Source organism: Mustela putorius, unplaced genomic scaffold (assembly GCF_011764305.1).
Source record: "Mustela putorius furo isolate JIRA1106 unplaced genomic scaffold, ASM1176430v1.1 tig00537303_pilon_pilon_pilon, whole genome shotgun sequence".
Classification (NCBI taxonomy): Eukaryota; Metazoa; Chordata; class Mammalia; order Carnivora; family Mustelidae; genus Mustela; species Mustela putorius.
Genome location: NW_025422441.1, coordinates 1029643 through 1041874, shown reverse-complemented (window position 1 = coordinate 1041874; position 12232 = coordinate 1029643). Strand labels below are relative to the sequence as shown.

General features: G+C 65.5%; 2 protein-coding genes across 4 annotated transcripts; one reads left to right on the top strand and one right to left on the bottom strand.

The window, feature by feature from the left end:
- The first annotated feature begins 39 nt into the window (after window positions 1-39).
- On the top strand, window positions 40-4121 carry TIGD5 (tigger transposable element derived 5). Its single transcript, XM_004779516.2, has one exon. The coding sequence runs from the start codon at window positions 55-57 to the stop codon at window positions 2002-2004; it is 1950 nt and encodes a 649-aa protein (XP_004779573.2). The 5' UTR covers window positions 40-54; the 3' UTR covers window positions 2005-4121.
- Window positions 4122-4174: 53 nt separating this feature from the next.
- PYCR3 (pyrroline-5-carboxylate reductase 3) lies at window positions 4175-9901 on the bottom strand. Of its 3 annotated transcripts, XR_006604935.1 has the most exons (8): window positions 9754-9901; window positions 8176-8240; window positions 7513-7692; window positions 6952-7164; window positions 6547-6639; window positions 6156-6345; window positions 5563-5704; window positions 4175-4521 (listed from the first exon to the last, which is right to left on the bottom strand). XR_006604935.1 is itself a non-coding variant. In XM_045074208.1 (7 exons), exons 1-6 carry the CDS (start codon window positions 9854-9856, stop codon window positions 6163-6165), a joined length of 837 nt encoding a protein of 278 aa, XP_044930143.1. In that variant the 5' UTR covers window positions 9857-9901; the 3' UTR covers window positions 4175-4521; window positions 6156-6162. The 3 variants fall into 3 exon arrangements, 2 of the variants coding, with proteins under 2 accessions (XP_044930143.1, XP_044930142.1); XM_045074208.1 differs by lacking the exon at window positions 5563-5704; XM_045074207.1 differs by lacking the exon at window positions 4175-4521 and having other exon boundaries at window positions 4947-5704.
- Between the last annotated feature and the right edge of the window lie 2331 nt (window positions 9902-12232).

The following is a 12232-nucleotide window of genomic DNA, read 5'->3' as shown; positions in this document are numbered from 1 at the left end:
GCCGGGCCGGCGTGTGGCCCCCGCGCCCCCGCCTCCGCCGCCGCCGCCGCAACCATGTACCCCGCGGGCCCCCCGGCCGCCCCGGCTCCGCGCCGCGGCCGCCACCCCCCGCCCGGGCGCCCCGCGCAGCCGCCGCGGCTCCCCGCGCCCACCCCGGCCCCAGCCGCGCGCCCGGCGCCCCCGGCGCCCGGGCCGCGGCCCCGCGTGGCCGTGAAGATGGCCTTCCGCAAGGCCTACTCCATCAAGGACAAGCTGCAGGCCATCGAGCGCGTCAAGGGCGGCGAGCGGCAGGCCAGCGTGTGCCGCGACTTCGGGGTGCCGGGCGGCACGCTGCGCGGCTGGCTCAAGGACGAGCCGAAGCTGCGCTGGTTCCTGGAGCAGCTGGGCGGCGAGGTGGGCACGCAGCGCAAGAAGATGCGGCTGGCCAACGAGGAGGAGATCGACCGCGCCGTCTACTCGTGGTTCCTGGCGCTGCGCCAGCACGGCGTGCCGCTGTCGGGGCCGCTCATCCAGGCGCAGGCCGAGGCCTTCGCGCGCCAGATCTACGGGCCCGAGTGCACCTTCAAGGCCAGCCACGGCTGGTTCTGGCGCTGGCAGAAGCGCCACGGCATCTCCAGCCAGCGCATCTACGGCGAGGCCGAGCCCCTGGCCGCGGGCCCCGCGGCCGGCCCGCCCGTCAAGCAGGAGCCCGCGCAGCCCCCCGGCTCGGGCGCCGGCCCCCTGCCCGACCGGGCCCCAGCCCCGCCGCCCCCCGCGGAGGGCGGCTACGGCGACGAGCAGATCTACAACGCGAACGTCACTGGCCTCTACTGGAAGCTGCTTCCGGAGCAGGCCGCGCCCCTGAGCGCGGGGGACCCCGGCGCGGGGGGCTGCGGCCGGCGCTGGCGGGGTGACCGGGTGACCGTGCTTCTGGCCGCCAACCTGACCGGCAGCCACAAGCTGAAGCCCCTGGTCATCGGTCAGCTGCCAGATCCGCCTAGCCTGCGCCACCACAACCAGGACAAGTTCCCCGCCTCCTACCGCTACAGCCCGGACGCCTGGCTCAGCCGTCCACTGCTGCGGGGCTGGTTCTTCGAGGAGTTCGTCCCCGGCGTGAGGCGGTACCTGCGCCGCAGCTGCCTGCAGCAGAAGGCTGTGCTGCTGGTGGCCCACCCGCCCTGCCCCAGCCCAGCAGCCAGGATGCCCGCCCTGGAGGACAGCGAGGACACCCTCCGGCGGTGTCGGCCTGAGCCCCTCAGTCCCCCAGAAGAGCTCCAGACCCCGGACGGGGCTGTGCGCGTGCTCTTCCTGTCCAAGGGCAACAGCCGGGCGCACATCCCGGCACCACTGGAGCAGGGTGTTGTGGCCGCTTTCAAGCAGCTGTACAAGCGGGAGCTGCTGAGGCTGGCCGTGTCCTGTGCGGGGGGCTCACCGCTGGACTTCATGCGCAGCTTCATGCTCAAGGACATGCTCTACCTGGCCGGCCTTTCCTGGGACCTGGTGCAGGCGGGCAGCATTGAGCGGTGCTGGCTGCTGGGCTTACGGGCGGCCTTCGAGCCCCGGCCCGCCGAGGAGTGTGCTGGGCAGCCCGCCTGCCAGGCCGAGGAGGCCGCGGAGCACAGCCGGGTGCTCAGCGACCTCACGCACCTGGCAGCCCTGGCCTACAAGCGTCTGGCGCCGGAGGAGGTGGCCAAGTGGCTGCACCTGGACGATGACGGGGGGCTGCCCGACAGCTGCAGAGAGGACGCAGGCCCTGGTCGGCCCCCTGTGCTGGTCCCTGCTGCCCCTCCCACCCTGGCCAGCCTACCCTCTGTCATGGGGGGTGGGGAGGAGGAGGAGGAGGCTGCCGTGCCCACAGCTGGGGAGGCTGTCCGGGGTCTGGAGACAGCTCTGCGGTGGCTGGAGAATCAGGACCCCCAGGAGGTGGGGCCCCCCAAGCTGGTGCAGCTGCGCTCCCTGATCAGCATGGCCCGGAGGCTGGGGGGCATCAGTCCCTCTCCTGCAGTCCCCGAGGACGGGGTGTGACCGAGCCAGCCTGAGCAGCCCCCACGGTGGCTGTTCTCCTGCTGCACTTGGAGGGAGGGGACACACGAAGTCTTCCATTTCCTCTCTTTCCCTCCTCGGGGATGGCCCAGCCCATAGCTCAGGGGGCTCCAGGGGTCCCAGCCACAGGCTGGCTTGGAGGAGCTCTGTTAGGCTGTGCTCCACCAGTCCCCATCTTCCTGAGGGGGAGCTAGAAGAGGGGCCCCGGGCACCTACATCTCCTCCCTGGGCAAGCACACTCGGGGTCTGTGGTGTTAGCTGGGGTCCCTTGGCACGCTCACGACATAGCGTGCTAATCAGAGCCGATCTCGGTTTTCCGGCTCTGGCAGTTGTGGGGCTGAGACCTTGAGCCGGTTCCTGTACCTCCTCCCTCCTCCCCCGTGGCCCATCACATGCACTGGACGGGGGCCGGCACTCCCGCAAGTCTGGAGCTCTGGTGCTTCACGGTTCCCATGCCTGGCCACGCAGTCATCGCAGAGGCACACCGCTCCGTTTTGGTGTTCAGCACGTTACACCCGTTTTTACAGATGCCTTGCCTGGCGGCCAGCACAGTGTCTCATTCTGCAGCCTGCGGCTGGTCTTGGAAGTTGGCTCCGCAGAGGCTGGGGAGGGAGGCTGGGGCCCAGTGACTGGGGGACCCCGAAGTGGTGGACGCAGCAGGGAGTGAAGATTTCTCTTCCGCTGGGATTGTTAGTTTTCCTTAAAATTCCACTCCCAAACCGCTGTCCTATTCTATGGAGTTAGCAGCCTTCTAGACTTGGGTCCCTGGACCAGCCACGCCATTCACCCGGAGCGGGCTTGTGGTACTGACAGCCACATGGGGGCAGCCCGACAGTGCCTTAGTGCTCCTCTGAGGCCGCCCCACCGCTCCCTGCACTGCCAGGGCTGTGGCTAAGGAGCCGCTTCTGACAGCCCAGCACCCAGGCTTCTGAGGGGCTCCACTTGGGAAAAATTGTGCCGTGCTCGGTGTCCCCACCCAGCTCTAGCTGCAGGCCGGCTGCTGGTCCATGGCCCAGCCCGTGTCCCCCAGGGGCAGCCGTTCTGCCCTCCCTGCCTCTCCTCCTCCTGCTGTAGGTGGGCGGTGTGTCTATGAACTGCGGAGGCAGCTGGAGGGGACTCCAGAGCAACCTCCTTACGAGTCAGAACAGAAATCATCCCGGGGAACTGTACTGTCTGTGTGTGGGTCACACACATATATCTCAAATCTGGAAGCTGAGGGAGGGTGAAAAAAATCTGGGGGCAGGGGCCTGACTTGCCAGGCCCAGGGCAGCAGCCCCCCAGCTGGAGACTGTGCACCCGCTTAATAGCTGACTCAAGCCCGTGGCCCTGGAGGCCCCTTTGGCCGTCTGGCTGGTCCTGCGACTTGAACCCAAGCAGCTGGCACGGGGTTTCGGGACATCTTACCTTTTATAACATCTGACGGCAACTCAGGGACCTAGGGCTGGGAGGCCCTGGCCTCTGCTCTACCAGGCCTGCCCCCCAGGGTCATCTGGAGAGGAAGACCTCAGGGCCCACAGGGGCACCAGGCAAGGGTGTACCTGGGCCTGAGTTTCTGCTGAATGGCTGCATACTCGAAGCAGCTGCTCTTCCAAAAAGCGGCTCTCGGTGAGGGTCCTTGTTAGGGCCTCCAGTGGGCTTGGCAGTGGGCTGGGAAAGGGAGGCGCGGGAGATGGAGACAGGCCAGTGTGCAGGTTCCGCTAAAACTGCCCTTGACCTGCACCTGTTCGGGGGATGAGACCAAGCTGCAACCAGGAAAGGGAGCCCGTCTGAGAGCCACGGCCTTGCTGAAAGGGGCTGCAAGCCTGGGAAGCTACCCCCAGCCGGCCAGTGGGCTGCGGGGGCCAAGTCAGCACGTGAGGGGAAGAGTGTGCCTCCCAGACCAGCAAGTCAGGATCACGGTGGAGAGCTGGGCGCGGTTTGTCCTCAGATAAGAGAGCCTACAGGTGAGGCCTGACTCTAGGAGCGTGTCCTGAGCAGGCCAGGGGCTTCCGGGGTACACGCGCTGTTGAGGGACCTTTTCACACCCATTCTTGCTGATGGGGCAGTTCGCGCAGTCAGATGGGCCCAATGTGCATTATAATAAAGGTTCGTGTCAACTTCGTGTGTCCCTGTTCCAAAGTCTTATTTTAATACATTTTTTTGAGTTTTGGCGTCTATTTTAATTACTTTATTTTTTAAAGATTTTATTTATTTGCGAGAGAGAGCGCATGAGAGGAGAGGTCAGCGGGAGAAGCAGACTCCCCGCTGAGCAGGGAGGCCAACACGGGACTCGAGCCCGGGACCCCAAGGTCACGACCTGAGTCGAAGGCAGACACGTCTCCAACTGAGCCACCCAAGCACCCCGTTTTACTTATTTAAACAATCTCTCCGTCAAATGACTCTGAGCTCGTGACCCTGAGGATCAAGTTCCGTGCGCTTTACCCTCAGCCAAGTAGGTAGTTCTGAAGTCTTAATTTTGTAACTTCTGGCGCAATGCTTAGATCTTGAACACCTCATAACCTGAAAACATGAGGGAGACACGACCGCTGATGAAAGAAGTTCAAGTAACCTGAGCATGGGCTACTAGAGGAGCTGTGGGGCAGCCGCTCATGAGGCTGCAGCCTGACCCCCAAAGCCACTCGCATGACTCCTGTCCTGTCCAGGGCACGGCTGCCCTCCCGCCTGGGCCTGCCAGAGGTGCGCCCCCGTCCCACGGGCCCACCCAGCCAGGTTCTCGGGCTGTATGAGAAGGCGCACAGCTGAACCCCCACACACCGGGGGGCGAGGAGCAAGGTTCCAGCCCACAGGGCCGACAGCCAGGACCGGTGACCGGCATCCCCACACCACCTGCACCCTGCCAGCTCCCAGGGCCCGAGCCTCAGCTCACAGGTACCTCCAGGCCCCTGGACTCTGCTTTCTCAGCCTAAAGATCGGTTACTCAGAGCGATCGGACAGCGCCTTTATTCCCACCTCCCAGGTCGGCCAGGTGCAGAAGTGGTCTGGGGACGTGCGTGGGAGGCCAAGCTGGAGGCTGGGGACGGAGGGCGGGAGCAGGGGAGCACTGCCGCAGGGTGTCCCCAGCCGCCACCCGACGGGACCGACTGGCTGCAAACCAGAGGTGGCCTACTCCCACCTCGTGGGGGCCTGGCACCGGCAGCCTGGCAGGTGGGAGCGAGGGGAGCTCCGGCACTCCAGGGCCTCGGTGGGGAGGGGGAGCTCCAGGAGCCACGGGGGTAGCGTGGGGGGACAGCGGCAGGCAGCCCACCGTCCACCCAAAGGCCCCAGGGCCTTGGTTTGAGACCAGAGTTCCCGGCTTTCCCCGCTGGGTGCTCCATGTGGGGTGTGCCGAAGAGCCACGTCCTTCAGTCGGAGGCCAGGTGACCCTCGGGGATGACCCAGGGATCGGCTGTCAGGGTCAGCTGTGCCTGCCACCTGCCAGGAGCTTAGCGGGAGGAGGGGGCCCACACGCAGCTGAAGCCAAGTCGTCGCTCTGCAGCAGGCTGGGCACATCCCCTGGGACCTCCCCTGGCCTGCTGGGGACCGGCCCTGTGGCAGACCTACCCAGGGCTCTGTTCGTGGGGCTCCCCCAGGGAAGGACCTGGTGTGGCTTCTCCTCAGCCCCAGGGTCTTCTCAGGGGCTGGCAAGGTCAAGGCCTAGCTCCCTGTAGCTGACCTGCCGCTGCCCCACGCGTGGCAGATCAACCTGGGGACAAGATAGATGCGGTGACCTTCCAGCGCTGGCTTCAGTGAGAAGGAGCCTATTTCCCGTGCAGTGTCCAGGTCCTCCCCCAGTTCCCTGCCCCCGAGCTGGCTGCAGTCACACAGCTGTTGGAAGGGCTGACCCACCAGCTGAGCACACGGGGCCCCTGGCCCACACTGCCACGGCTCCAGCCCTCCAAACCCAAGTCACCTGTGATGGTGGCCACTGCTATGATGCCTCTGCCCTGTGCTGGCGGGGGTGGGGGGGTACCCATGGTGAGGGATGCCCAGCCTGCGAACCCTCTAGTCCTGTCCCTTCTCACTTGCTCCCTTGGAGGTCGGGGGTGGGGGCAGCCCAGAAGGCTCCTTCATGGTGGGGGAGCTGCAGTCCAGGGCAGGGGGCAGGGAAGGCTGGGACTGGGGGAGGGAGCAGGTGGGCAGCCCACAGCCAGTACCTGTGCCCTACTTCCCGCTGAGCTCCCTGGCCCGACAGGTGGCGGCCTCCACGGCGCTCATGGCGGCGGCCCGCAGCCCACCCTGCTCCAGGGCGTGGAGCCCGTAGATGGTGGTGCCGCCTGGCGTGCACACGTCTGTCCGCAGCTGAGCTGGGTGCTGCCCGTTCTGCTGCAACATCTTGGCTGTCCCCTGGGGAGAGGGGCCCTGGGGGTGACTCGGGGGGGGGGGGCAGGCACCCTCTTCTCCTCTGGTGCAGCCTGCTCCACGCCCCACCCCCTTCCCAAATCTCCATCCAGGCTGCCTGGGCCTGCTGTCCCTCCTCCAACTGCTCCTGGGAGACAGACCATGCATGCCCCCTCCCACGAGCCCTCAGGGGCTGCCCTCGCTCACCAGCAGGGTCTGAGCGGCGATGCGGTGGGCCAGGCCGCCGGGCATACCCATCTTGATGGCACCCTCGGCCAGGGCCTCTGAGAAGGCACACACCTGGAAGCAGGGGCGGGGGCACTGTCAAAGCCAACACTCTCCCGCACGTAGCTCCCAGTCTGGGGAAAGCTTGCAACCTTCAGGAACATAGTCCAGAACACTGGCCACCACTGCAGGAATTTGGCCTGAGGCTTGAGCCCAGGGGTCTGACTGGATAAAGGCCCAAGAAGGCAACGACATAGCGCAGAGTTGAGCTCACAGGCAGCCCAAGTACCAAGTCATCGAAACCCAAAGGCTGGGGTCATTGCGGGGACTTGAAGTCTCCACTTTGCCACGGGCTGGCCTAGGGGTGGGGGACGAGGCAACACTTACGAAGGCGACACCGCTGCCACTGAGGCCCGTGTGGATGTCCACATGGGCCTCAGGCACCTCCTCGCACTGCCCGCAGGCCTCCAGCAGGGCCTGCAGGAGCTTGGCCTCACTGCTTCCAGCGTGGCGGCCCCGGGCCATCACCATGGCCCCTTCCTGAACCATGCAGGGCAGGTTGGGTGAGACCCGCAACACCCGTGCCGTCGGGGGCAGCAGCTGGTCAGAAAGAAGCCGGAGTCAGGGGTCATGTGGGATTGGCCCTGCAAGGCGGGCTCGTGCCGCAGCCAGCTGTGGGCTCCCTCCCCTGCGTCCTGGGTGGGGTGCCTGCAGGAACCTGAGTCCCAGCCCCCTTGGCCACCTGGCCATCTCTTCAGGCTGGGGTTGGTCTGAGAGGCTGTCAGTCGCAGGTGTCACCCATGCCACCTTCCTAAAGGGCTGAACCCAGGCTGCAATCAGTCTGGGATGGCAAAAGGAGGGACGTTCAGACCAGCAGAACGGACTCTGGTCTGGGGTCAGACCCTTAGCTCCCACATAACTTCCCCCCGCCCACCCTGGGCCACTCACCTCTTCCAAGGTGCTCAGAGAGACCCCGGCAGCCACAGACACCAAGATGTGCTCAGCCGTTACCAGAGGGGCCACCTCTGCCAGGACAGTGGGCAGGACATGGGGCTTGGTAGCAAAGAAGACCAGCAAGCAGTTCTGCAGAACCTCCTGGTTGGAGTGGGTGGTCTGGCAGCCCAGAGCCTACAGTGGGGACAGTGGGATCGGGGCTAGGGTACATGGGACACTCCCAGACCGTGGCCCTACCTGCTGGAGGCCACCCTGCATCCCCAGGGGCCCCCAAGGGTCTCTCCCATTGCAAGTGCCTGCACCACCCGACATCCAATGGCCAAGACTCACCAGACCACCCGTTCTCTGCAGGACCAATCCTGCACCTCACAGGACCCCTAATGTCAGCATTTCTTCACGCCCACTGACCCCAGTGAGTGCCCACAACCATCTCTGCCCCCCAACACACAGGCACACAAACCCTTCACTGTGTCCTAGCCCTCGGCAACTTTGACTTTTCTTCTGGTCTTTGGCCTCCCCTTTCCCAGTCCAGCCCAGCCAGTCTCAAAAGTTTAGCACTTCTCTGGCTCCAGGAACTGTCTCAGAGGAACAGAGGCCAAGAGCCACTATGAGCCCCCCAGGAAGGCCTCAATTCTGAAGAGCTGGGGCCTAGCTCACCTGGAAGTGGCAGAGGTTCCTGTCGGTTGGTGCGCTGGCCAGGATGTGCCGAGCTTCCACTTTCCCTGGAGAGAGGCAATAGCAGGAGGGTCAGTGCCGAGCTGGGGTGGAAGGAAGGGAGAGCGGGAACCAGCCTGGCCTATCCCTTACTGAAGGGCGTGTCACGCTCAGCCATCCGGGCCACCCTGGCCCGTAGCTGGCCTGACACTCTGTCAGAACCCACGTGCTTGGCAGGGGCATTCCCAGCACCCAGAACCAGACACAGCGCCATTCTATCCTGCTTGTCAGTCGTCACCACCTGCCTGCCCTGCGGAATCCACAGGCGGCCTAGACGCAGGGCCCAAGAGCTTGGCTAGTCTCATGAGGACACAGCACTCAGGGATGGGAAGGCTGGGGTGGAGGAGTGGGCACAGTGGGGAGGGGGACACAGTAGGGCCTGGGCTTCCCTGGGTGTTGGGGGTGTGTCTGTGCTGGGATGTCCAAGCAGAGGCTACGAGCCCCCCGGTAGAAATCACCCACATTTGCGGTGTACAGGGCTGGGGAGATTAAGTCTCTGTACAGTCTAACAGGAAGGCAGAGGCGCACCCACCAGCAGAACGCAGAGCCGACGAGTCATGACGAGGACAGCACCCCACACCGCGCGGCTCTACAGGTGAAACCCCTGCGACATGCACTCCACTATGTGCTGATGATTCTGACCCTTCGGAACCCTGACTGTGGCTGAAGGCGGAAAGCCAGCCCATGACCTGCACATAAGGCTTTCCCAATCCCGTGGACAGAGACCAGGACAGCACTGTGGTCCTCCTCCCGGGAAGTTTTGGCCCTCAACCCCAGGGACATGTGGTAACCTCTGGGGACAGTTTCGGCTGTCGTCACGGCGGGGATGCTCGTAGCATCTAGTGGGGCGAGACCAGGAAAGCGCCCCACACGCAGCAATGCGAAGGACGGAGAATTCTCTCTCCCCACGGGGAGGACACCTGCAGCCTGCGGCGCAGCGGGGCTGGCACCCAAACAGGACAGAGTCGCCGTCTCCAAGTCAGGCTCTGGGCCCGGGCGGCGGACCAGAAGTTCGCGGGGGTCCCAGCCCCGCGGCGAGGCTGCCCGAGGGCCACGCGGCCGCCAAACCCTGCGCCTCACAGTCCCCGCAGGCCCGTCGAGCGAGTGCGAGGGGAAGACCAAGTCGCCGCCGATCCACTTCTCTCGACCCAACGCCAGCAAACGGCACCCGCGCCGGCGCTACCACCCCCGACACGCCACCTTCTCGCTCGCTGCGCTCCGTCCCCTCGGACGCGCCCTGCACGAGCGGCCCCTCGAGCCCCACGGCCGCCGCGGGCACCGCCAGCTCTCCGCGCCCCCGCGCACCCCGGCCGCCGCGCGGAGGAGGCAGAGTCCGCGGCCCGCCCCGGCCCCGCCGGCGGCCCCGCGCGGAGGGCCGGCCTGTGGCCCTCGTCCTCGCCCGCGGGCGCTGCGCGGCGCCTCCCCCCGGGCAGGGGAGCCCTTCCCTCGCACGTCGGTCGCGCGTCGGACGCCCGCCGGCTCGACCCGGGCACCCACGCGCCCACGCCCGCGGCGCCCCACCTGCGCGGATGAAGCCCTGCGCGATGGCCTCCGCCATACGTCCCGCGCCGACGAAGCCCACGCGAAGCGGGCCTGCCCCGGCCTCCGCCGCCGCCGCCGCCATGTTGCCACGGCCCGAGCCGACCGTGCCCCGCCCCACGCCCGCGGCCCAGCCAATGGGCTACGCCACCTCGCCCCTGTCCTCGTCGATTGGCTCCCGGGGCTTGACGCTCTGCCCGCCCCCTTCCGGGCCCCGCGCTGCACGCGCGCTCCGAAGCGAGTCCCTGCCCCGGGGCTCATTGGTCCGAGAGAGAGACCGAGAGAGACAGAGAGCGCGCGAGAGAGCGCGAGGCGCGGGGCGGGGCGGGGGCGGGGCGGGGCGGAGGCGGGCCCGGGGGCGGGGCACCCAACGGTCCGCGAGACGCTGGCTGCGCGGCGGCGGAAGCGTGGGCCGCTTGCTCCCGGCCGGCGCTCGCGTGGCAGGCTCCGGGTGCGTGGTGTAGACCGCTGGAGAGGCCCCATTCAGAGGCGAAGGGTCGGGAAGGGTGGGGGTTCCTCTGACTGTCCCGGCGGTCTGCGCCCTGGAGCGTGCGTGGTGGGTGTCCCTCGCGGGGACGCTGCGGAGGCCGGAAAGCTCCGGCGGGGGCTGCGGGGCAGCTTAGCTTCCAGGAGGAAGCATTCGCCCTGACTCTGATGAAAGGCCGGGGCCGGCAGGGCCTGGACCCCGGGCCCCACACCCCGCCATCGGGACATGGCAGGAGCTGGGGAGCGGAGCCGTGCCAGCCTTTGGCCGGTGTCTCTGGGTGGGAGCCGCGTCCTCGGGGCGCCCTGGGCCTCTGGAGCCGGGGAGTGGACTCAGGTGCGGAGGGCAGGGCTGCCGGGTCGGGGCTTGTGGTCAGCCCCTCTGCAAGCCTTAGCGAGTCCAGGTGCCAGTGTAACGCGGGCGCTGCCAGGGGAACGGGAGCAGCGGCCTGTCGCTGAACGGGGTTAAGAAGCTCCAACAACCAGCTTGGATTCCGGTTTTCCTGGGCCTCCCAGGCTGCTGCATGAGGCAGGAGAGGCCTTCCTGAGGCCGGGGTCTCCAGTGGAGACCCGGCCCATCTTGCTGATCCGAGGGAGTGGGGGGCGGGGCGATGGAGTGCTCGGCGGCCGCAGGGGGCCAAACTGACGGAGGGTAGGGGTGGAGTACTTTAACTTTTAATTGACACGGGTAAAATAAGGCTTGAAAATCTAAGATTGTAGGTTTCTTTAAAGATTACATTTAGGGGCGCCTGAGTGGCTCAGTGGTTTAAGCCTCTGCCTTCAGCTCAGGTCATGATCTCAGGATCTGACCTGGGATGGAGACCCGCATGGGGCTCTCTGCGCAGCCGGGAGCCTGCTTCTCCCTCTCTCCCTGTCTGCCTCTCTATTTGTGATCTCTGTCAAATAAATAAATAAAATATTTTTTAAAATAAAGATTGCATTTTTAAAAATGTTTTGTTATTCTAAACTCTACTTTGACACATTATAAGCGCTTCAACACTAAAACCCCCTCCTTTATTCAGCGCTACCCCCACAGTGTGTGAGCCCTGCCCTGAGCAAGTGAGAAGGCCACCTGGCCGCAGAGGATGGGCAGCTGTTGGAGGACCGCCTTCCAGTTGGGGCCCCCGCCCATCTGTAGTAAACACAGTGGCGCACTCACAGGAATGGAGATGGAGCGTGGCTCATGCTTCCTGAACAGAGGAAAAAATTATCATGACGCCAGGCACTTCTGGGGTCCAAAGGAGTCTGGGAGCCACCAGCATGAGGACGACAGAGGGTGACCCAGGAGCAAGGGCAGGTCTGGAGCCAGGGAAGGTATCTGAGGATTTTGGAGTTGGGCACTCCTGAGTCCACACCCCAGCACTGACTGACCACCCTGGGGACTTGGCCGGATTCCTGCTGAGATCCGGAAGGTCTGTGTGGCTCACCCCCACCCACCAGGCCCAGCAGGCCTCCTTTGTGACACCTGCTACTCTGGGGTAGAAGGGCAGGCTAGGCCCCATCACAAGCTGCCGTCCGAGGGCTACGCAGAGGAGGGCCCAGGCCTGGTACAGCTCTCTCCTGGGGGCCGCTCATCACCTCCCCCTTGGAGCCATCCACATGCCTACTCAGCCTGTCCAAATCCGGTACCAGCTTTGTCCCGCAAAGTCCCAGCACTGACAGGTAGGCCCAGGGAGTTCAGGTCACCCAGGCCTGCACAGGACATCCATGGAAAGACTAAGCTGTGGCCACGGCGCCCGCCGGGACTGCTACAGGTACCCTATCCTGCATCCCCACCAGCTGACCAGCCACCACCTCCCCGCTGCAGCCGGCCTGCTTCTCACCTGCACACCTGCTTTGCCAGCCGCTGCTGCCCTACTACTCCAGGGACAGTCAGCCGCCTTGGCCCAGCAGGCTGAGCGGTCAGCAGATGAATGGTTAGCCTGGGGTTAGTCTGGCTCAGGGTGGGAGGGGGTGGCAGAGAGCTGCTGGGACCAGG